At 37.0% G+C, this 24,726-nt stretch overlaps 3 protein-coding genes across 3 annotated transcripts in view; 1 reads left to right on the top strand and 2 right to left on the bottom strand.

Moving 5' to 3' along the window:
• Nucleotides 1–5,141, bottom strand: part of megf11 (multiple EGF-like-domains 11) — a 115,921-nt gene extending 110,780 nt beyond the window's left edge. Inside the window, exon 1 of the mRNA XM_084123948.1 lies at nucleotides 4,907–5,141. The gene's annotated coding sequence lies outside the window, so the exon portion shown is untranslated. The remainder of the gene's footprint in view (nucleotides 1–4,906) is intronic.
• A 3,676-nt stretch (nucleotides 5,142–8,817) lies between these two features.
• Nucleotides 8,818–20,826, top strand: map2k1 (mitogen-activated protein kinase kinase 1). The gene is made up of 11 exons (XM_084123584.1): nucleotides 8,818–9,237; nucleotides 16,633–16,843; nucleotides 17,553–17,699; nucleotides 18,321–18,398; nucleotides 18,520–18,571; nucleotides 18,670–18,794; nucleotides 19,058–19,265; nucleotides 19,381–19,445; nucleotides 19,563–19,621; nucleotides 19,997–20,042; nucleotides 20,136–20,826. Exons 1-11 carry the CDS (start codon nucleotides 9,155–9,157, stop codon nucleotides 20,247–20,249), a joined length of 1,188 nt encoding a protein of 395 aa, XP_083979710.1. The 5' UTR covers nucleotides 8,818–9,154; the 3' UTR covers nucleotides 20,250–20,826.
• On the bottom strand, nucleotides 20,720–24,550 carry rpl4 (ribosomal protein L4). The gene is made up of 10 exons (XM_084123585.1): nucleotides 24,430–24,550; nucleotides 23,499–23,670; nucleotides 23,219–23,325; nucleotides 22,554–22,692; nucleotides 22,218–22,342; nucleotides 21,998–22,127; nucleotides 21,653–21,809; nucleotides 21,337–21,420; nucleotides 21,044–21,164; nucleotides 20,720–20,969 (listed from the first exon to the last, which is right to left on the bottom strand). The coding sequence occupies exons 1-10, from the start codon at nucleotides 24,430–24,432 to the stop codon at nucleotides 20,877–20,879; spliced, it is 1,131 nt and encodes a 376-aa protein (XP_083979711.1). The 5' UTR covers nucleotides 24,433–24,550; the 3' UTR covers nucleotides 20,720–20,876.
• Between the last annotated feature and the right edge of the window lie 176 nt (nucleotides 24,551–24,726).

Genomic DNA, 24,726 nt, shown 5'->3' with positions numbered 1-24,726 from the left:
ATACATCAAGATTTTCAATTACAGAGCAGAAGCTGACCCAAGAAGGTTCAGCTAATGGCTTTATATTTTTCATTAACATTTCTTAATGCTCTCACTCTGACCTCGGGGTATTTGTTCAAAGTATAATGTTCAATACATTTTGGCTAAAATAACATATCAGGCAGCTCATTAAGAAAACAGCTTGATTTGCAGAATAAAGGTCAGGCCTTACTATGCTATTGAAGGTTTCCTCTACTGAGCACTGTCTTCAGTGCTATTGCACAGCATCTAGTGTTACTGTATTATGCACTATAAAAGACATTATAGTGTTAATGTGTACAGTGTGGGCTAAGGTTTGACCTATAAATTGTTGTTTACATCAATTCAGAATTTGAATATGAAATATAGAATACATGCATAATTAGGCGAACTCCAGTGAAGTAACGATGGGTCAAATTTGATATGCCCATTCCAATTTAGAAAATTATCCATTCTCATTCTAATTGACTGCTGTTTCATCCATCCATTTTATGGTTTACAAAGATTTATGGTTTGCATGTTCTTACATTTTAATTTATTTTTAATGGTTGCGCACTGTGCACAATTTATTTCTTCGAAAATTACACTAAGCAATATCGCACTGTCTATTAAATGTTGGTATATCGTTCAGCCCTGCATGATATTGAATAAAAATGCAATATTTGATATGCTTAAAGTGTGTAAAATAAACTTGAATTATATTTAAAATATATCTAAAATTATATAACCTACATACATGTTTCACATTCTTTTTGTCAAAAGAAAACATCCCTACAACTTCTGAAAGTGAACAGCAGTGTTTTACTGTAGCAACAAGTAGGTGTCATTTTGACGTCAGTGTAAACCGGGGGTTTAGGGTTTCAGGTATGTCTACATTAGGTTTATTTAACAACAGAATCTGAATAATCAAATGTAAAAAAATAAAACACTGCTTAGTCTTCACTGTATTAATTAAATATATAGCCTACTGATTCTTATTAAATCTTCAAAAGTTATTCAGTCAGAGAAGTCTTTTGTTCATGACTCCAGTTATTGCAAGCCGTTGCATTATGCATATTACGATATGTACATTTGCGATATTGCGATAATTTGTGCGTGTCATTCACTGAAACGTAAATTTAGCTTCAGCAAAGTGACCCAACTTTTTCCACTCTGCGACCCACAGTTTGAAAACCCTGCCTATATAGAGTTTGTTACTTCAGTGGTTAATGCTGTTTTAGCAAAGGTAAAACATTTTCTTGGGGGAAAGTCCTTTGTAGCTAGGTCAATCGTTCTTGTAAAGTGAGCCCATGGCAACGATAGGGCAGAAAGGGATATCTGAAGAGCAGCAAAACACTAAAAACTATTTTATATAGCCTATTATATGAAGTCACGTACAATAAAATACAGGGCATTAAAGAATCAATCTGAACTTTTCTAGAGCATTCCACTTCATACACAATATACACCTATTATAATCCGACAGCTCTCATCATCTCTTCCATTCTCTATATCCCTGTTTGTCAGTCATAAAGATTAACATACAAAAATGACATCAAAATGAGCAAACTTACACTAATGGAGACAAAGCAAAGACTCAGATGAGGGTCACAATAAAACAAGGCCATTTCATCCAGTTTCCATAGCAATTTGCTAAACACTAAAGATTACCTTCATACACACAAATAATTTTGGTAAAACATCCCTCATCACTCGAAATTGCTTTGCCATGAATTTCCTAGCTTATATTAACATCTAAATCCTCTAACAAGATCCATGCAAAGGCCGAAACTGACATAAAATAAGAAAATAAGCCAACAGTTTGTGATACTAATGTTACATTTATGTTGTTGCAATCAAATTTAACCTGGCTACATAAAAACAATCTTTTTAAATCTGAATACTAAAACAAAAGGATGCAGCTCATTTTCTGCATTGATACGAGTCCGTGTATAGCCACAGAATACTAATGAAATCTTAATTTGAAAACTACTCCTCTGCCTCAATTCACCATCTCCAACATCTAACCAATTAAAACGAATCTCATCGGTTATTTGAAAATCTTCAGGCCTAACTCTTTCAGAAATGTAAAAGCATGTCATAAATTTAAATTTGATTCAAAACTTAAAATGCCAGGCAAAGCAGAAAGTTGAAGTGCTTCGTCCTTGGGAATTCAAACGACTATTAGCAATGCGCAACCAGAGTCCCTTCATTAATCAGCACTAATTAAGACTATTGATTGAAGAAAACATCAGGATTTCCAGCTGAATAGGTTTACTAGACTGGAAACTGGAAACTCTACAGGAGATGGCATAACATTGAAAAGAGAAAAAAGATTTCTTTGCCCTTGGCTCAAGCTTCACTTTGCAAAACAGCTCAGAAAATTAAACCAAAAATGCCCCTGCTTCCCTGTCATTAAGTGCTGTCAGGATGAATCAGGGCTCACAGGCCAGTGGTGCTACACAAAGCAGCGCTCAGTCTCTCATTGTTGAGCTTCCTGTCTTGCTTACCACATGCATGCTCAGTCACACAGAAGGTTAGGCTTGACAACAACGTCCCAGGACTCAAAACACAATACATCAAGGTCAAATTGAACTAGAGATAAGTGGTGCAAGCAGTCAACATCATCAAACATTCTCATTATTTTCATATTTGCACTAAATCACAAATCTCGCAAATGGATTGCATCATTTATTTGGATATTGTTGCTGTAATATTGTATTATTAATGATTCACTGGTCCATTCTTATTCGGTGAAACAAAATTTTAATCTCAAACAGTTTTGCAACTTTTCACCTTTTAAACATACTAAGCAAACAGTGCAGAAAATGACTTGACTTGAGACTGAGCTGCATTCTAATTTTAGGTGCAATTTTTTTTATACAAAATGCCCAAAAAAGGGGGGGGGGGGGGGGGGGGGGGGACTAAACACAACAATGCCGTTTTTAGTTTCTCTTGAAGAAATAATTGGGCAGAATAAATAGCAGCCAACTAATGAATATCTTCTCAACAACACTGCTGTTTAATTAGGCTAAAAGCTCAAGACTGAAAACAAAAGCTGCATTACTGTATTGGCAAAGTACATTTATGACTTTTTGACAGATGGCTGTAATGCAGTCAAGGCAAGCAGACTAACCAACATGCAGGCATGCAAACATAGCCTTAGATTTGCCAGACTGAGGAACAAATCTTGAAAATCTGAGTCAGACAAATCTATGAACATATTTGCTGTGCATGCAACAAAATCCATAATGTTTCTCCACATTCTGAACTTAATGCAGGTCACGCACACTTTGAACACAAGAGCAAAAATCTAACCGAATATGCAGCTTATCTTACACCATAAAGGGTATCGGTCAATCATATGACATTAGTTTGGATTGAGAAAAGTCAATAGTGCTGATGTTACGAGACATTTAGCTTGGTTTTTAACAGCCAGAGAGAAAGCAACTGCCAAACAACCTGGAAAGCTCAGTCAGACATGGAAAATCTTTATGTCCACACATTTCAAAAATGATACACAGTCAATCAGATACAAATGATGTCCAACAAAATAGCACACAGCGACGTAAACGTGAACATTGAACACTGAAGAGCCAACCAATTATAGTTTAGCCTATATAGAGCTGTTCTTGTCTGTATGAAGGAATATTGCTACTGGAAAAAATGACTCTATATAATCTAAACCTGCAATATTTCGATAATTAAAGGACTGCATCTGTTTGGTTATGAACAGGGGCTCTAAACATCTCAATAAGGCTGTCAAATTGCTCAACAGAGCCATCTAGTGGCCTAAAAAAACTTTCCACCAAAAGTAATGAATGGAAAGAAGACGATCCCGAGCGACCGGCGCGTCGTCTCGTCTCAAATGCTTTATGCCTTTGATTGAAAACAACAGTAACTCGCATATATTATAAATGCTTGACGTATTAGCCTATTCAGTCTTCATTAGCATACATAAACTCGTCTTATGAATACCAGTAAGTGTTTTACAATTAAATCGTTATTGCAACCCTTGTAAATTACTGTGGTAAGATGGTAAGATGGAATTACTGTGGTTTCACAGACATCAAGATATTACGAGTGGTTTGACAGCGTAATATTATATAGCATTGTATTTAGTGCAGTTTGCAAAAGATTCCGTTAACAACACTGTATAAAATATGGATAGATTAATTCAGCATATTTGATTTTATTGACATACGACAACGCATTTAGTTTTATTTATAACCATTCCCAAGCTAAAATAATTAAACCCAGAAAACGCTGAATTGAATGAAGACACTGGCTGAGGAACTGTACTGTACACGATACTTCAACTTTGGCAATAGGAGAAAATCTATCACGCTTATAAATAAATATAGACTGCAGTAATGTAAGGTTGAGCAAAACTGACAGCTCGTGCACAATCGATCTCGTTACCCAAAATTAGCTAAAATTATATGTGATAAAGCATACTGATCAATTAAAAAATAACTTAATTTTCTGCTATAAAACATTTTCTTTAATTTCATTAGCGAGCTTACAGAATAAAAACAAATGCCGTAAATGGGGTATTAGAGAGTAGCCTATGAGATCATTACTAAAACCATATGTGCTATAGCTTACCTTCAATGACCAGTTTAATCATCTCAAATTATGCTTGAATCATAATGTTCAAAGGATATTTTTATAAACTCGTCTAAAGCTAAAATGTGTAAGACATGCGAGAAACTATTTCAATTGATATTCAGCAATACATGTATAAACGCTGTTAAATTATGAACCGCTTGTATATGATTCAGCAACACATTGCGTAGGCTTTATCAATATTACGAATATGATTATTTTATTGCAGATTACTGTGTAGCCTACTAACAGTTACAGGCTAAAGGGGCTTTAAAAGCGAAACAGAAAATATGTAGCCTACCTTCTCCTGGTCCGTTTTACTTTCCCTGATGTGAATTCGCTTTTTGCTGTTCGTCCATAGTCTTCGTCTTCGTAATCAAACTCTCCACTTTCTCGTAGTAGTTTATAGCAGACTATATGAAGAAGAGTCCTGGGCTGTATTTTATTACATTCGACGTAATGTTCGCGTTATTTGACCAGTGTTGTCAGAGCGTTGCGCTGCGGTTCATCCTCTGTAACCGACACTGTTGCCGAATGTTTCTGCCTCTCGCGCGGCCTCATTTTAAACTCACGTGACGTCAGAGATCATGGTGCTGAAACTGCAAGCACTTGTAAACAACACATACACGTTTATTTGGTGAAAACCCGTTCTCGGTGAACTTTTACTGTTACACTTAAAGCAAAACCACAATTTTGGTAAATAGCCTATAGACTGTATACAGTGAACTACTATTCTTTGCAATTTTCTATAGGATAAATATTGTAAGTAGCCTAGGTCTAGTATGTTCACACTGAAAATTCTCAAAAGACAAAGTGCTCTTCAAATAACCGGACGATGTAAAATAATAATATGCATACTTCCCATACAATAGGCAAAAAAATATGGTAGGCCTCTGTGAAAAGTGCTTTTGTGATTCACACTGGGGGAACCACCTTTTAACCATCCAATCAAATCCCTACTATGCCATGGTACAGATCCTGCATATCAGATAGACCACATTAGATTCCAGAATTAAATATGGGTTGCAAATTAGTGTGTAATATTGACTTAATGACATAATGATGTTGAACAAACAGAAATTATTTCTTCATATATTCTGGTTGATTAATTGGGACACGTTTTCCAAGTCATCTCAATGACAAAAATGAATACACCCTAATATATTGTTTTCATTAGGGATGCAAGATATATCAGCCACCATATTGGTAGGCTATTGGCTGACATATGATAATTTTTAATGAGATAAGAAAATTTGGCAGATATATTAAATTTCAATAATTAATGGATTATTTCCTTCTGCTGAGACACTTCACTGTTCTCCATGATGTTTTTGAATGGCTTGAAATATGATTGGATATGAAAAGAAAAATACAGTTCAGTGCAACAAGTGCAGCAAAAATCTGCACTTTAAATTTAGATTTGTCAATGTATCGGTTATCGGTTTTCAAATACAAAGAATTATCGGTTATCGGTATTAACCAAATCGGTAAATTTTCATGTCAGTGCATCCCTTGTTTTCATCCATTTTACTTTAAAACATTAATTAATCCTTTTACAATAGATTTTATTTACACACGATATCTTCCATATCAATCTTAAAGTCGGCATAAGCTGCCATGGTATTTTTCTTCCCTGTTGTGACGTACATCCGAATGAAACGGCTTCTGAAATGTAGGGCAGGACTTGATTTTGTCCATCGGGAATATACTGGAACGTTGTGGTTTGCTATTGCTGAGATCTCTGAATGTAAGTGGTGCTCATTACAGTCAAATGACGCCCAGCTCCCCCTCTTTGGATGTAGTGGGTGGATCTTGACCTAGTCTAGCTCCACCTCTGTGGATCAAATGGGTGGAGTTATGTTTAGCGATAGGGTTATGGGTAGGGTTAGGGTGTAGTTGGACCGTCCAGCTGCACCCAGTACGTCCAGCTTGGGGAACGTCAAGCTCCACCCATTGGCTCTGCAGTGAGTGACAGGTTCTCCAGTGGTTGTGCCAAATACTTAGGTCATCACTTATGATTACGAGAACATATGAATTAAAAAAATATATAAAAATGATCTGCACAGATAAATCATTTAGAATAGATACTGCAATATATTTTTTTAAAAATAGGAATTGTCAATTTTGATTTCATGGTGATTTTAATGTGGTATAAAATAAAAAAGAGTCTAACCTGAATCCAGGGCTCATCCTTCAACAGATCCTTCATAACTTCATAATGTGCCAATACCGTAGCTCCACAAGACAAAACAATGCAGACAATAAAAGATCTTAGATAATCTATGCAAGTAAATTCCTAGATTCCAGATCTACACTGGAACATGTACTGAATAAAAATGACCTTCTCAAGTTAGAAAAAAATTAAAGGATGAAATAATTTTTAATTTCATATTTCTGTTTTTGCTTACTCTTTTTCAAAGTTATGCATCTTTAATTTGACAACTCTTCAATTTTAATAATATTTGCTGTTCCTAAGAGGACATGATTTCTTGCATGCCTAAATGCAGATTCAGTAATTATCCAGATCTGCTTTTTATGAAATCACAGGGGGGAGCCTATCAAGAATGCTGACAGAGCAAATCTGCCTGTTGCACTGAATTGAGTAAATTGCTGATAAATTATGCTTATAGTTAGAAAAGGCTTTAGTTTACTGTTTAGTGTTTAGTGTTACTGTACAATTGTTCAGAGTCAAGACAGACGCAGCTAAATGCTTATTCAGAAATGATGGCTAAACATTTATTTATCATGCTTAGTAGGCCTGGTAATGCACAAATGACCTTAGAATTAATTCTCTATTTGACATTTTTCATTAGAGTACAGATGGGAATAATCTATATAGGATATTGTATGCTTAGGAATAATATCAACCACAAAAGCTCGAAAATGTGCGGTAGATGAGAGGATGGTATGAGCAGGGATAAGTAATTAGGCTGAATCTGGACTGGTTCCGGCATGAACATAGATAAATGCTGAGAAAGACACAACTTGGAAGGAGCAAAAGAGATGCATCTGTTTACTAAACTGCAGACAGATTTAAGGCCTTGAGGAGTGTAGAAAAGATTTGTATACATCTATGTTTAATCTCCAAATGGGGCTGGTTGCCCTTCCTGTAAAATGTGATTTGAAAAAATATTTGTCCATTTTGTAATAGATCTTTGATCTTTATTTTCGATAGTAAGATAGATGGTAAGATATATAGATGTCCATCTTGCATGATAATAATGGTTACACACAGTGAGACATAATATAGACATCTGACTTTTCTCAACCAATATGATTTGTTTTCTCTGTATAATTTTAAACTGGTTAAATTGTGTTTTTAAAATAATTTTTCATACAAAATCAATCAATAGAGTTGAACGAAACCAACTCTTAAATGCATCCTTAAAGGACAAGTTCGGTATTTTACACTTAAAGCCCTGTTTACAGATCGTGTAGCGAAAGAAACCTAAAATTCTCGGGCCAGCAGCATGTGTCCAAATTTTAATCTTAAACGTTCTATTTCATCAGAAACGATCTGTAAACAGGGCTTTAAGTGTAAAATACCGAACTTGCCCTTTAAATAGGTCCTCTATAGCGACAAAAGGCAACAAATCAACCATTATTTTCGAAGAGTTAAGGATGTAAGACCATCAAACTAAATATAATGCATTATGTAATGTGTTGTTATGTGATTATTTTAGTATGTACATAGTCCAGTGTAAATGTGCTTCACCACAGGCACAGGATTCTGCTTTTCTATTAAAATAACACTTTTATGGAAGTTATATGAGCTGTTTGTTTTGCAGCAGGCACTTTTCACTTTAAAGTCAATTCAAACTTGTAATAGTCAGTTACTTCCCAAATGCACGAGACCTGAATGGCAATATACTATTTAATACTTTTCTACAGGCCTGGCTGTATGCTATCATCTATTGCCAGGGTTTTCAACCAGGGAAAGATCTGCAGGGGGTCCACAGAGAAGAATTATCATAAACGAATATGAATAAACAATCTTTGGGTGTGTAAAAGTTGAAAATATGCTATCAATTATTTCGAAGGTCTATATTCTGATACATAAACGCATAAAAAGTCTGGATGCTGACGATAGATTGTTGAAATTTCTTAGTTTTAATTAGCAGGCAGGCCTGTTGAAAATAAATCTAGAGTAATAACGCATTCACACCAGCAGATGGAGTCATTCTCCACACGCGTTCATGCTGTCCGGAAGACAGATGTAAATATTTTCATGACGTAAAGACAAGAGACAATCTCACAGTACCCATCCTCTACAGTCGTCCACCTCTAGAAATACTCCATTTCTCCGTGAATAATCTATTCTTTGAAACAGCCTTCGTCCTTCCTGTCAGAGGACCATGCGAGGTGGTCGCTGACAGCTTTCTGTATTTATATATTTATTTTAAAGCAAACCGCGATTGGTAGGGTGTGATAGGCTATTCATAGCTTATGCATCATTGCTCTGTAGGCGAGTTGGTGTAGTCTGCGGATCAGATTGCTCCTGTTTGAATTTTTCTATTCACTGCCGAGAAGCCAACTATCAGGATTCATCATGCAAAAAAGGAGGAAGCCAGAGCCGATCCAGCTGAACCCAATTCCAGATGGGAACGCTGTAAACGGAACCGGGGCCACAGAGTGAGTTGGCTTCAGTCTTACGATGCCATTTCATGGCGAATAAGCTATTAGAAGACTTCACGTTCACTTTAAGTTGCTTAGGCTAATTCATGGATTGTTTGGCTCCTTAAGAATATTGTTTGACTCTAACAGGAATACTTCATAGATTTGGCATTGCTTAATCTGATTTATTGGGCATTCAATTGTGGATATTTTTGAGGGTGTGTTGGTGTTTGTAACACTCAACAGAATTAAAGCCCACGAATGAAGTATTAGTTGACTTACATAATGCCAAATATGGGCCATTTTGCAAAATTGGGTGACTTTAAATTTAATAAAGTGATTTTAACTGTCAAATTTTAAACATTTAATCAGATAATGTCATGTCAAGTCACCTTGCTTTATACAATACAGACTGTTTTAAATCAGCTTCAGAGTACTAAACAAGAAAATGACGCTCATATAAACTTAATCAAATATGAGACAAATTCTGCTTTACAGAAAACAACAGTATCATTATTCAGCTTAAGTCAGTTCAGTATTGATTCAGTTCAGTTTAAAAACTGTGTAAAGTTCATAGAGTATAAAATGACTACAGAAGACAGTAGTATCATTATTCAGCTCAATTCAGTTCAATAAATTCAATCAAAATTTATCAATCAAGAAAGTTGAATCAGCTAAAGCAGCTCTGCAAAAAACTGGTGTCATCACCGTTCAAGTGTTAGGGCTGTCAAATTAATAATATTACTCAATATTAAGTCTTTACACGTTAATAAATTGCATTGTGCCATCTCAAGCTAACTTAATAGATTGTAATATATGTTGGAATATAGCTATGAGACTTGTAACAGGGTTGAGGATGCTAGGGGCGGTTTTAGTTCATAGTATTTTTTTTTGTTTTCATTATTTATCAACAAATAAATGCAGCCTTGAGCATAAGAGACATCTTTTGACCCCAGTGTTATTGAATGTTTTTAGCTGTGCTTAGAAAAATGTCCATTTTAACAGTAAAAGATGGCCTCAGTTATGTATTGTTAGTCATTTTAATGAGGAACACACTGTTTGTGGAATGACCCATATATCAGTGTTGTTTAGTATCCATCAGGTGAACATAAAAGTGCCGCATCTCCTGCCACTAAGATCAATGAGAATACCTTATCACATTTGGACAGAGCAGCCAACACACACACAACACTGCTGTCCTCTGTAGTATGTGGTTCAGACATAAATTAGTGTAGAAGCCACAACTCTATGTTTTGTTGATCCTGATGGATATGTTTAATTAATGTCACAGCATTCTCTGAGCTCAAGTATCCACCAGTTTACCTCAGTATGTGATTACGGAGGATTTTTAAACTGACCACCATATAGATACAAGTGATGGCGTATTGATTTGTTTGCCTGCTTCACATCCCCACAGACAGATATGGTGACAGTGAGGACCACCTCTGTCAGTGCTATACCTTCGTTTGGCAGACCTGTGATTTCTTTTCCTCTTGATGTCGAGCCAGTGGTGCATGTCATTGCCTCTTGTTTCGTCAGGCTCATTTGAGGGCTCAGACACTTTCCCCTCTTGTAGTCTCTCCATTTGGCATTAAGAGACTATTAATTATTTGAGGATAAAGTTTCAGTCTGGTGTATAGAAAATGGTTATTATTTCTACATAAATAAGAAGTATTAGCTGTGCTATAATAGTGCTACAGAAGTGATGTTTGGGAGAATGACGGTAAAGTAGAATTACATTCCTTCCTGAAGAGCAGGACAAGCTGTGGCTAGCTCGCTTTGGAATGTATGTGTGTGTGTGTGTGTGTGTGTGTGTGTGTGTGTGTGTGTGTGTGTGTAGTGGTGATTCAATCCTGTGGAAGTCAGTGTTATAGAGGGAGGCTCAGTGGAATGTTAAATACTGTGACAACACTTTTTTCCTAGAAGTTTCTGCTTTAAATCTGTCGTGGCTAGCCTATCTCAAAGAGTGCAGTTATTATTTGATAAGTTCTTGCTTATCGCTTGAGAAGAACTTCATATGCATCACCTCTTTAATGCATTTGCTAATTATGTAAATTAGAAGTACGAATGCAATTGTAACTGCCTCCAATGATGAGTAAATTGATTTAGGCTACCAGTCATAAATATTATCTTATCTTAAAGGGATACTCCACTTTTTTTGGAAATAGGCTCATTTTACAACTCCCCCAGAGTTAAACAGTTTTCGAATCCCTTCAGCCGATCTCCGGGTCTGGCGGTACCACTTTTAGCATAGCTTAGCATAGATCATTGAATCGGACAGGACCATTAGCATCTCTCTCAAAAAAATGATCAAAGAGTTTCGATATTTTTCCTATTTAAAACTTGACTCTTCTGTAGTTACATCGTGTAAGACCGACGGAAAATGAAAAGTTGCGATTTTCTAGGCTGATATGGCTAGGAACTAGCCCAGCAGGCTACTAGCTACAGGCTACAGGCAACTAGTCCAGCAGGCGTAATGATATGACGCAGCGCCTGAAAATAGGTCTAATAGGTTAGACAAACTTAGTCCCGGTCACGTTGGAAGTTACCGAGCTGGGGACTATTTTCAGGCGCTGCGTCATATCATTACGCCTGCTGGACTCATGGTACGGCAGCAAAGTTTCTTGATTATTACGCAGGAATGAGAGTATAGTTCCTAGCCATATCAGCCTAGAAAATCGCAACTTTACATTTTCCGTAGGTCTTAGTACACGATGTAACTACAGAAGGGTCAAGTTTTAAATAGGAAAAATATCGAAACTCTTTGATAATTTTTTTGAGAGAGATGCTAATGGCCCTGTCCGATTCAATGATCTATGCTAAGCTATGCTAAAAGTGGTACCGCCAGACCCGGAGATCGGCTGAATGGATTCGAAAACGGTAAAACTCAACTGTTTAACTCTGGGGGAGTTGTAAAATGAGCCTATTTCCAAAAAAAGTGGAGTATCCCTTTAAGTTTTTTAAGACCGGATATGATTTTCTTCTTCGTCTTTTTTGTTTTGGTGACTTAATGCAACCAATATTCTACATTCAATGTGTCTCACCACATATACATTACCGTTCAAAAGTTAGGGGTCTGTAAGATTTTTAACGTTTCGAAAGGAGTCTTATGCTCACCGAGGCTGCATTTATTTGATCAAAAATGCGATATAAACTGTAATTTAAACTACAATTTAAAATTACCGTTTTCTATTTTAATATTTTTGAAAATATAATTTATTCCTATAAATTGTTATATTCTAATAGGCTGATTTGGTGCTCGAGTAACATTTCTTATAATCAATGTTGAAAACCGCTTAAAGTGTTTTTGTGGAACATGTAATAGTATACATTTTCATTTTCGCTTGTGTCATTCACATTAGAAAAAAGTGTTTGACTTGCAATATGTTGATGTATTTAAAAGGTTACTGTCCAAATGACAAGTAACCTTGTTTTATTATTTTGCCAAAGCCAGTTTTACTTACATTTGGCACTTGGCAATGCTAATTTTGTATGCTGCCAATTTTGTTTCATCTCTCTCCATTGGCAGCAGTACCCTTGCTGCTATTGTTTCCCATGAGCTCTATGCTGCATTGTGTCTTTTCAAGATAATAATCAGTAGGAAACCACACAATGTTACAGTGTTACACAGTCACACCACTCACACACCATGGCACCATCTGCTGCTCTCCATTTTACTTAAGAGCACTGCTGGGTGTATGAATGCTCTATAGTGCATAAAGAAGAGCTTGATTATTCCCATACATTCCCTACCTGTTCCCTAATTCTATTCTTTTATCATGCTTATATCCGAGTTTAAATTGATGACAACACAGATGTATCCACAGGAATGATTTATGGAGCGTATAGTTAAATATTGACCACAGAACATAATCTCAGGTTTTGTGCACCTCCCCAGCGGAAAAATGGTTTGCTTCTGTCTAACCTCAGCTGATCCCGGCGCTCCCTAGGTGTTTACATTCACATTCCAAGGCATGACATGTGAAGTTGACCACTTATTTCCTGTGTTTGATCATACTGTATCCACACACCTCTTCAAAAACGCTTGAAAAAATTGGAAGTGAAGTTATGATTCTTTCAAGTACTCTTCTTGGGCCTTCAGAGGCTTTTCTGTGTTTGAATCTCAAACCATAAGTAGCTTATGCAATTTTGTATCTTTTCTCAGAAAGAATTTACCCTTTTTGTGGTGTATCAAAGGGTAGACTAAATAATTCACTGCATAGTAGGATTGAATTATTTATTACTTTAAAGGGATAGTTCACCCAAAAATTTAAATTCGTTCATTAATTACTCATCCTCGTGTCTTTCCAAACCCATAAGACTTTTATTCATTTTAGGAACACAAGTGAAGATATTTTTAATGAAATTTGAGCGATTTCTGTCCCTCCATAGACAGCTACTCAACTGACATTTTGAAAGAGATGAGATAGTAAAAATAATCAATTTATTTGGTTTAGACTCAATCACTTCATATGAAGAACAGATTGAATTTAGGCTTTTATTCACATATAAACATTCATCAACTCATCTGTAAGATTTTTTTAATGTTTAAAGTGTCAGTTGCATTGCAGTCTATGGAGAGAAAGAAAGCTTTCAGATTCCATTAAAAAGATCTTTATTTGTGTTCTGAAGATGAATGAAAGTCTTGCGGGTTTGGAACGTCATCATGGGTGTAAGGTTGCGTCCGAAATCGCATACTCTTTTGAGTAGGTACTTATTTTGAATTAGTAATCACTTCACGACCACTAAAAAAAATATGTTCTAAATAGCATGAATGTGTGTAGTATGAATGTAATGTGGACATTCAGGATGTTGTCATAATCATGTGACCTACCAGGGTTTCATCACTTCACTGCCATTCACAATCCTCTCCCGTGGCCTCATGGGATAGTAAAGTGTCCATCGGATGCACACTTCAGAATCTCACTAGAAGAAGTAGGTCATCCGGGTACTTTTTGCCTACTCTTTTATGAGTACTGTGAATTCGGACATACTTCTTTTGTCACATGCTGTTTTTCGCCTACTATATTGTAGGGAAGAATGCGATTTCGAATGCAGTTTTCCTATCTATTTGGCAAAAGGGAAGGCAACAGCTCTATTTCTCTGTCATCGGGTAGCACTGATTTCTTTTTTCCGTTTAAAGTACCCTTTTATCATTTGAGTTTTTTGTGATGTATTGAACAATGTTGTCAGTTTTGCTGTTAAGCATTTTTATTAACCAATTTTTCAAATTATAAATAATTAATTTGTTATGCATTTTATATGTAGTTGTCATTGTTTTCCAGAAATGATTCATGTTGTTTTTAATCATTTTCAGATATTACTGAAAAATAAAAACCAAGCAAAAAATAAAAATGTTACAAAAAATTAAATGTATCTTTTTTTGTGATGGGGCAAATAAAAATGTTGGCATGGCATTGGCAAAATTTGAACTACTGGTCTGACTAGGCCAGCAGAAAAAAATAATAATCTTGCAGTGGAATCACTCTGGATATGGAGTCATTGTTCACCCTCCTACATGCAACACAAGTTTCACAAGTATTTTTCTCCACTCTGGCATCTTGTGCGTCCTTCACCATTATCACGTCTCCACCACAGCTCATCCACGCCACCCACTTACACCCACACAGCAGCCTCGTAACCATGGTTATAACTGGCCTTGCTGTCAAAAATGAAAACACTTTGCCTCGTTCTGCATATAGATTAGATATAGACATCCTGGAGTACTTGCGTTGTGCTGCTCTCATCCACCTGAGTCGTGCTGTCTGTCCTGGAGCAAAGCGTGTTGCAATATGTTGCAGACTGATCAGCACGGTTTGATGTAAATTTATGTGTGAGTGTCAATTATTGTGGCCTGAAACATTGTTCAACAGCAGGACAACATGTTTTCCATCTGAATCGGCTCAATGCTTTAAAAGCCCTTGAGGCTCATAGTGTCCGATGGTTCTGAAAACATTCATTTGAAGATACGGCCGCGTCACAGATGTTTGCAACGTGTGGCACACAAGCTGCATGAAAAGTTATGTTTAAATAATTCATAATTGGTATCAACATCATAATCGTAAGACTTTTAATTGGTTCATTTGAAAAATCCACTTAAGCCATGGTGAAGAACAGTGGTGTTGAAGGAGATGCAGAGAGGATGGAGAGCAGAGGGTCATGGAAGTTCACTCTTCCAGCAGAAAGCTAAGGAAATACATCACCATGACAACAGGGCCAAGGGAAAGGCTCGCATGCTTAGAGGAACTCACTGTTTCCGCAAACAGAACTTTAGGAAGATGATGTTATAAAGCCTTCCCACCACTTTGTACAATAGCATATTCAATATTTCTACATGTTTTCTTCCTTAAGGATGGGAATGTGTTTCAGCATGCAAGAGTTTGTCTTCTTACTTATCTCAAGAGAGGAGTCTTTCTTGTAGATTGACATTAATGTTTAACAAAAAAGCAGGAATAAAGGCCCGTTCACACTAAGAACGATAACTATAAAGATAACTAGTAGCATCCACATATCATTCTGTTTATTCTAAGCGCGGGCTTGTCTGCCACTTTAAATGCTTGAGCTCGTTACAGCAGGATGGATTCTGATTGGCTGTCAATGTTTTTATCGTTCATCAGCTGGATAAAATCGTTCTGAAAGTGATTCCATCTATATCGTTTTCTCTGTGCCGTTATCGTTATAGCTGTGGTGTGAACTCTGCCATTCTTTAATATTGTGAACGATTTTATATACTATTATATAATTTATTCTTAATTTGAAATGGCTTTTATTTTTATTTTTTCAGTTTTCACTTTAATTTGTTTTTAGTAATTTTATTTTGTGCTTTTGTCATTAGTGTTTTTTTATATTTCTATTTAGCTTTAATTTATTTGTATATAATTTTTAGGCTTATAGTGTAATTTTAGTACTTAAACTTCAGTTTTTTTTCAGTTAGATGCCAAGGCAATATTCATATTTCTTCAGCTTATTTCAATTAATGAAAATTATTTTTAATAGCTTTAGTTTTAGTTCACAATAACGAAACTGCACTGTAGTTTGAAAAATGGAAAAGGTGTCATGACATGATGCAGTTTTATTCTGTTTATGTAATTAAACATACATTAAAAATGTAATGCATCTAAAAATATTATGACTTGAATACACATATCCTGTGATGAGCATTTATTTATATATTGAATTAAAATTAATTTTGAAAGTTTTGGGAAAAAAAAATATGTCAGGGTGATTCAACTGTAGAAGAAAATTCATTACATATTTAAAAGTATGACATTTTTGGAAGTAAGAACTTTTTTGCATAATGAAATGAATAGGGAGGACCACTGCAGATTCTCATTACTGTATTTATTTGTTGATTAAGCCATTTAACTTCAGCATTTTAGAAATTAAATTAATTTCTGTCTGTGTTTGTGTTAGAACAAATCTGGAAGCTCTGCAGAAGAAGCTAGAGGAACTGGAACTGGATGAGCAGCAGAAGAAACGCCTGGAAGCTTTCCTTACCCAAAAGCAGAAGGTTGGAGAGTTAAAAGATGATGACTTTGAGAAGATTTGTGAGTTGGGTGCAGGCAATGGAGGAGTGGTCTTCAAGGTCTTACACAGACCCTCAGGCTTCATCATGGCCAGGAAGGTAAGTTATGGTGAAGCAAACTTTATATTTCAGTTTCAGCTTCAAGTTTGCAAGAAAGGTCACTGAAGTCCATTGATTGTCTTTTCCAGCCTTGAATCGATCAGATGCCGTTTTAGAGCTGCTTGCCTCAGAAGGCATCAGCTATTCATGTCATCATGTCTTTTTATAGATTGGAAGAAGTTAGGAGATGGCAGCAAAAAGCTATGACATTCTGTTCTTAGCATGCTGAATGGATACTATATGCTAATTGCATTTGAGTCAAATAACACTGTCCAAGAAAAGACATCTACTATTAAAGCCAAATTACCAGTCGTCCACTACATACTGTGATGAAACAAATGGTTTTAATATGAGAGCTCCCAGGGAAGAAAACAAGCTGAACTCCAAACAACTCATTTACAGCATACATGAAACAAAGAACTGACAGTATGCATGCAGAGAAGTAACTCCTCCTTATCAGCTAACTGTATAATGCGGACAACCTGGTAATTACAGAGAGCCTGGTACTGCCTGGTACTGAAGGAAATTAATGAGGCTTCAGAATTATGCTTTGCCACTGCACTTATTAAGACAAAATCGCAACATGGTAAACATCAGGATGAATGTTAAACATTAAATAAAGTCAAAATATGTCAATGTTTCTTCAATTTCAGGGGTTGGTTTTTATTAAAACAAACCTATTTTTTCACTTTTTCTTATTTTCATGTAGTTGATCCACCTCGAGATCAAGCCAGCGATAAGGAATCAGATCATCAGAGAGTTGCAGGTGCTGCATGAATGTAACTCTCCCTACATAGTGGGCTTCTACGGGGCTTTCTACAGTGATGGAGAGATCAGCATATGTATGGAGAACATGGTACTGTGTCCTCTCTCGGTGTCAAACATAATACAGAGGAAAATGAGAGTTTATCTAAATATATTAAGTTCAGTAGTTTACGGTCAGTAAGATTTTAATAGTTTTATTTGTCAAGGATCCATAAAATTTATTCAAACTGACATTTCAAATAAATGCTGTTCTTTTTACTTTCTATTCATCAAAGAATCCTGAGAAAGAAAAAAGTATCATGGTTTCATTGATACTAAATATTAAGCAGCACAAATGTTTTCAACATTGATAATAATAAGAAAAGTTTCTTGAGCATCAAATCAGCGTGTTAGAATGATATTTGAAGGATCATGTGACGATGAAGACTGGAGTAATGATGCTAAAAATTAAGCTTTGACATCACAGGAATAGATTACTTTAAAATATATTAAATAGAAAACAATTATTTTAAATTGGAATAGTATTTCACAATATTACTGTTTTTGCTGATTTTTGTATCAAATAATGCAGCCTTGATGAGTATCAGAGACTATATTTATTTATAGAGAGAGAGTCCAATATCCTTTCAGTATCTCTACACTGCCTTTGCTTTTATAGGTACTATATAAGAGTAACTGCTGAATATATCTCCATTGAATTCTTTTTTTTTAGGATGGCGGCTCCCTGGATCAGTCCCTGAAGAAAGCAGGCAAAATCCCAGAACAAATACTGGGCAAAGTTAGCATTGCGGTCAGTATCTCTAACCTATCTCAAAAATATCCTCGATCTCTTGTGGACTGTTTCCAAAAAAATAAGGCTGAAGTACAATGCTCTATGTTTCTGGACCTGTTTTTTCTTTCCATTCATGCAGGTGATAAAAGGCCTGTCCTACCTGCGGGAGAAACACAAGATCATGCACAGAGGTGATTGGAGTCACGCTATCTCAAAGCGTCAGCTGTTCATTTACTCTTTCTGTTGACACAGTATTTACTGAAGGGAAGACCTTTTCCTTTTCTTGCAGATGTTAAACCATCCAACATCCTGGTGAACTCGCGTGGTGAGATAAAGCTGTGTGACTTTGGTGTGAGTGGACAACTCATTGACTCCATGGCCAATTCGTTTGTGGGCACCAGGTCCTATATGTCTGTAAGTTTACATTCTCAGCAAAAAAAAATCTATCTATCTATCTATCTATCTATCTATCTATCTATCTATCTATTTTTTTATTTCTACAACATAATTAGGTTCTGGATTATTTGACATTGTGATTATTTCCTGGATATTTAATTTGGAGTATCTCAGGGCAGCCATTTGTTTGTTCAGGCTCCTGTTTTTCATCATATCTCTTCCTGTATAATAATGTTAATTTCCTCTCCGTATGATCCCTGTTTTTCTGTGTCCATCTGTAGCCTGAACGCCTTCAAGGGACTCACTACTCTGTCCAGTCTGACATATGGAGCATGGGTCTCTCTCTAGTGGAGATGGCCATTGGACGCTTCCCTATCCCACCACCTGATGCCAAGGAACTGGAGCAAATCTTTGGTCAGCCCCTCGAGGGTGACCCCTCCGCCAGCGAGACCTCCCCTAAACCTAGGCCCCCTGGTCGACCCGGCGGGTGTGAGTGGCTTTTTACCATCCTATCTGCAAGAACATGTATAAACTGATCAATTATGTTTAAGGTGTTTCTGACTATACAACTTTTGATTTATTTTTTATCTGTTTGTCCTGTCAGCATATGGTCCAGACAGCAGACCTCCCATGGCGATATTTGAGCTGCTTGACTATATTGTCAATGAGGTAAGTTTAAAGTGGTGCTTATAAGACTACTAAACAGCTTTATGGCAGTGAATTAATTAAAGTGAGGATTAATTGGCTGCTTCACTTAGGCTTAATGGAGCATTTTTCCTTTTTCAGCCACCTCCTAAGCTGCCAAGCATCTTTGGTGCAGAATTTCAAGACTTTGTTAACAAATGGTAAGCAAAAACATAATGTTATTTGCATTTAGTTTTATTCCTGTAGCTCATCTATTAGAGCACGACACTAGCCGTGCATGTTAAGGTCTTGGGTTCGATTTCCCGGCAACTAGGATACTTATAAAATGCAGTGCACTGAAAGCTGCTTTGGATAAAAGCATATTCTAATCTAAATGCACAAATGCTTCTTCAGTGGAGCTTGCTGCTCCATCTGGTGGTTGAACTAAAAAAGTTTGAAATCTGTTGCCGTTCTACGGAGCCCCTAAATGGACATGGCAAAAAAAAATATATGGGAGATTTGCTCTCAAAAGTATTGTTACTTCGAGAAACATTTTTCATACTTTATTTCTCAATGTGTTTTCTTGTTTTGCTTAGTTTAATCAAAAATCCAGCAGAAAGAGCAGACCTCAAGCAACTGATGGTAGGAACAATCCTTTTCTGTCAGTTCTCATATACAGATATTATTTTCTATTGCAAGAATGCACCTCATACATCTAACAATTGTCTTTTTCAGGTCCATGCCTTCATTAAGAGCTCTGAGGCAGAGGAGGTTGACTTTGCTGGATGGCTATGCAGCACCATTGGGCTAAACCAGCCAGCAACTCCAACTCACAGTGTGGGAATGTGAGAGCAGCCATCTTTTTCTAAGCCAACCATTTAGTGTTTCTTCTCACACAACATCTCCAGTTCCACCCTGAGGCCAACAGTAAACTGCTGTCTCCTGAATCCACCCCCACCTTTTTTTAAATGTTGTCTTGAGTATTAACAAGCATACTGCTGTAATTAACAATGCATCAACCTGATAGGGGCTTGAAATCTGTTCTGTCAAATACTGGTTGTTAAATGCTTTGATCAATGATACTTTTTTTTTTTACAACAAAATCAATGTACTTTTGATTGCAAAAGCTATCAAAAGGCTGACACACTGCACAGGAACTTAAATGCAAAGGATCCCCCTCTAAATATGAACTTATATACTTTTTACATTTTCAGCTATCCCTGAAGTGTTTACATTTCATTGTTATATTTTGTGTTCTGCTTTATTTCAATATGGTGAATGTGCAGTCTTTAACTCAAAGTGAGAGAAAAAAAAAGTAATTTAACATTATAATAAGAGATTTATTTAACACATGACAACTGATTGAATGTGGCAGTGCTCAAGTGGTATGCAGTGGATTAAAAAGGACAGATTTATCAATTTTCAACAGTTGTTTTATTTGAAAAGGATTTGTGAACTCCAGTCTGTTTATGAGCCCTAAGCTTGAGCCGGAGCCGGAGCAGCGGCCGGCTTCTGGGCCTTGGTCTTCTTCACAACCCTCTTCTTGGGTTTCAGCATCTTGGCCTTGATCTGCACAGAGTTCAAAGGTTTAGAAATTGCTCAGCTAGTGATTAGACTAGAGACTTGGTCATGAGGGAACTTACATCGGGGTTGTGTTCCAGGATAGCACGGCGACGTGCAGTCTTGGCATATGGGTTGAGCTTTAACATCACTCTCAGGTTCTTCAGAGGGTTCTTCTTGAACACTCTGCGATTAATTTTGCGGCTGCAATAAAATAAAAAAATGTTACTCGACTTGTACTGTAAAGCCTTTGAGATTCAAAGCAAGATGGCTCAGAACTTCCATTACAATCAGTAGTCAGAAACACGGACCAGAAGTAGGAATCTCATCATTGCAATATGTTGGCAAAATGACAGTCAAAGTAACCAAAACTTACTTAGCAGGACGAAGTGCCTTCTGGACTTCCTCACTCTGGATGATTCTGTGCAGATCTGTGGTGTTCATTTTGTGCATGGGCAAGCTGGAACATGACAAGGCATTAAGTCCACAAGCTTGTGTTCAATATCTACACATGTATATATAAAAATAAAAAATGTTGCGCATTTGAACAAGTGGGGATTCAATCCACCATATGTTGACTCAGAACTTATAATGTTATCATTGTGTTCATAAACACGGACTAAGTACAAGTTCATCACTGTTGTACAAAGCACAATCAGAAAAGGATAAGATGAAAGATTAAGGGAACTCACTTGTAGTCAACTTTAAGGGAGGAAGCTTTGCGCCAAGTGCCGTACAGGTTATCCAGCTTGCGGAAGGCACCCTCGGTCCAAATGCAAAAGCGTCCGATGTGTCCACCTGGAGCAAGCTTTAACAGGTCCAGTCTGCTCACGGACTGCAGTGTGACGCCTGAGTAAAAAATACCTTGTTAATGATTTTACAACCATCTAGACACAAACGAATTCCATTGTGTTCAATTAGTCAGAACTTCCACTAAGATCATAGAATTCATAAACACGGACCTAGAAGTGGACATCATCATGTATTAAGTGTGTTAAGGTTGAGGCAAATGTCAAATACAAGATGACTTTGCGTACCAGGGATGTTTCTGAAAGCTCGTGTCACACCGTTGTCTTCGTTGTAGATGATGCATGGTCCTTTACGCTGGATACGCCTTCGGTTCCTCATCTTACCCTTACCGGCACGCATACGCTGAGAAGCATAAACCTGGAGACCAGAAATACGCATAAAAAAAAGATTTAATTGTGGTAAACTGCAACATTTTCAGTCAATATCAAGAGTTTGAGAGTAGCTCACCTTCTTGATGTCATTCCATGCCTTAAGTTTCTTCAAGAGAAGCACAGCTTCCTTAGTCTTCTTGTATCCTTCAACTTTATCATCAACGACAACTGGGACTTCAGGAATCTCCTCAATGCGGTGACCTGAATCATTTGGCATTCGTCACAAGTCAGGGAAATATAATAAATTAAGTTTAAGCATGGTCATTTTTTTAATATTCTATATTTGTTACTGTTCTCAGCTTTTGAAAAGGAAAAAACAAATAGTTTTGATTCGGCCCTTCTGCAAATGGAGGATTCTTTTGCACTGAATTGAGTAGAATGCTCAAGCATTATGAAGCACTTGTTCGCTCACCTTTTGCCAAGACCAGGGCAGGCAGAGCAGAAGCAGCCAGGGCAGAGCAGATGGCGTAACGCTTCTGGTTAACATTGATCCTGCGGTGCCAACGGCGCCAGGTCTTTGTGGGGGCAAACATGCGGCCACCACGACACATCTACAGTGGAGTCAAGGGTCAACATTTCACACTAAACGCCTGTTCACACCAAACAAATGTTCACACCAGAGCAAAATTGTTAACATCTTTCAGACCAACACAAACATTTGCATGTTGTCCAAAAAAATAAATTGTACGATCCCATTTATCAAAACGCGCAGAAAACTGCAATGTAAGATCTGTGCTTTTGGTCAAATGCCCAGATCAGCTGCTGTAACAATACTACAGAATACTAGAGAAAGTCAGCACTTGGTGAATGTGCTTTTCTATAAGGCCACTTAATTTACATGCTCATTCAGCCCATCCATCGCTTTTTTGTTGGTGTGAACAGCCCTTAATACCTAAATATATATATGTGAACTTGCTCAGACTCAGAATATTCGTCAACCTTCCACACCAGCATAAGACAGCAGGCAACTGTCGCTGTGTGTAGAGTCGGACGCAAATTACACCATCACAGCAAGGGTTGCTTACAATCAAAAATTTGACAAGTTCTTCAAGTAAATAGCGAGTTAGTTCAGGATACATTTCCGAAAGCACCCTGTCCGGAGCGGTGGGTACCACCACCGCGCACACGGGGGATACGGGCCACGGCTCTTCCTGTGCCCCAGGATTCGGCGCTGGTCTGGTGACCTGAAATGACACATCTTTTGGAGTTATATTTGATTACATCATAACAGTGAAATATTCCAGACACAGACCAAGTCTCATCAGAACTTCCATCATAATCAGTTGTCAGAAACACGGACCGAAGTGGAATATCATCATTGAAGCAACGTTTTAACTTGATTTAAAACAACACTCACCGGCCTGTTCGCTTACAGCATAGGGCTGGCGCTTGTTCTTGCGCATGTTGGTGTGCACAAAGTTCACAACATCAGGGCGGATGGGAGCCCTGAACACTGCAGGCATGACCACATTTTTGCCGGTTGTCTCCCCTTTCTCGGAGTAGACCGAGACTAACGGTCGGGCGCAAGCCTAAAACAAAAAAAGACGTATGAACCACATCCACATATTTCCAGGTTTATTCATTAGTTAGATATTTTAATCTTGCTCAGTCTTTGTTTTCATCAACCTCTTGTGCCAGCATGAGACAGCAGGCTACTGTCACTGATCACAGAGTAGGACGCAAATTACACCATCATAGCAAGAGTACCATTTTTTATAAAGTAAAAATTAAACCAGTAAATACAGTTATAAGTGATGTGGATTAAAGTAACAGTTCAGCCTAAATAAAACATGTGCCATCATTGACTTGCCCTCAGGTTGCTTGTATGACTTTCTTTTAATATTTATTTTTTGTTAGCATGAGGATGAAAAAACGACAAACTGTAGTTATAAAAAGTGAACGATCTTTAATACTTAAAGATCTAAGAGCCAAGCGTCTGCGCTCAATAAAACTAGGCCACAACACGCAAGTTGACGTTTCCATCAATGTTCTTACATGTGTTGTCAACTTGGCTGTCAAATTCTACTTGGATCACAAACTGGAGTTCTAAAGAGAATAAATATGTGTTCTTTATAAGCACGTCTGAATATTGGAGTCAGCTGCCAAATCATGACTACTACACGTGCATACACGCCGCACTGAATCAAAATGGCTGCCGAGATTCGCTGTAGTGCGAGGATAATAGCTAACGCCTAACATTTCATCCAAAAAACAACTCATCATGACCTACATACACGCAAAACAATGAAATTAAGAATCTTTATTGAAAAAGCATTCATTGTGCTCACCATTATAGTAAGTTTTCACGGCACGCCAGGAACCACGGTCCTAACTCGATGGCGGCCACGGAAGAAAAGGAAGAATGAAGCACTACACAGGCACTTGCATATCCATCCGACACACGTCACTTCCGCCCAAGTCGGTTGTTTCATATTAGCCAATATATTATTTTATTAATATGATCTAGATATAATATAAATATTTGTTTTAATTAAATCATCTTGAATCATCATTTATTATTTATTGACACTGAATTGCAATACGATAAAATAATAAACGTGGCAGTATATATTTTGGCACTATTT

Source organism: Abramis brama (genome assembly GCF_963993115.1).
Source record: "Abramis brama genome assembly, chromosome: 9".
NCBI lineage: Eukaryota > Metazoa > Chordata > Actinopteri > Cypriniformes > Leuciscidae > Abramis > Abramis brama.
Note: the sequence above shows the minus strand (reverse complement) of the source record. Positions and strands in the feature narration are given on the sequence as shown.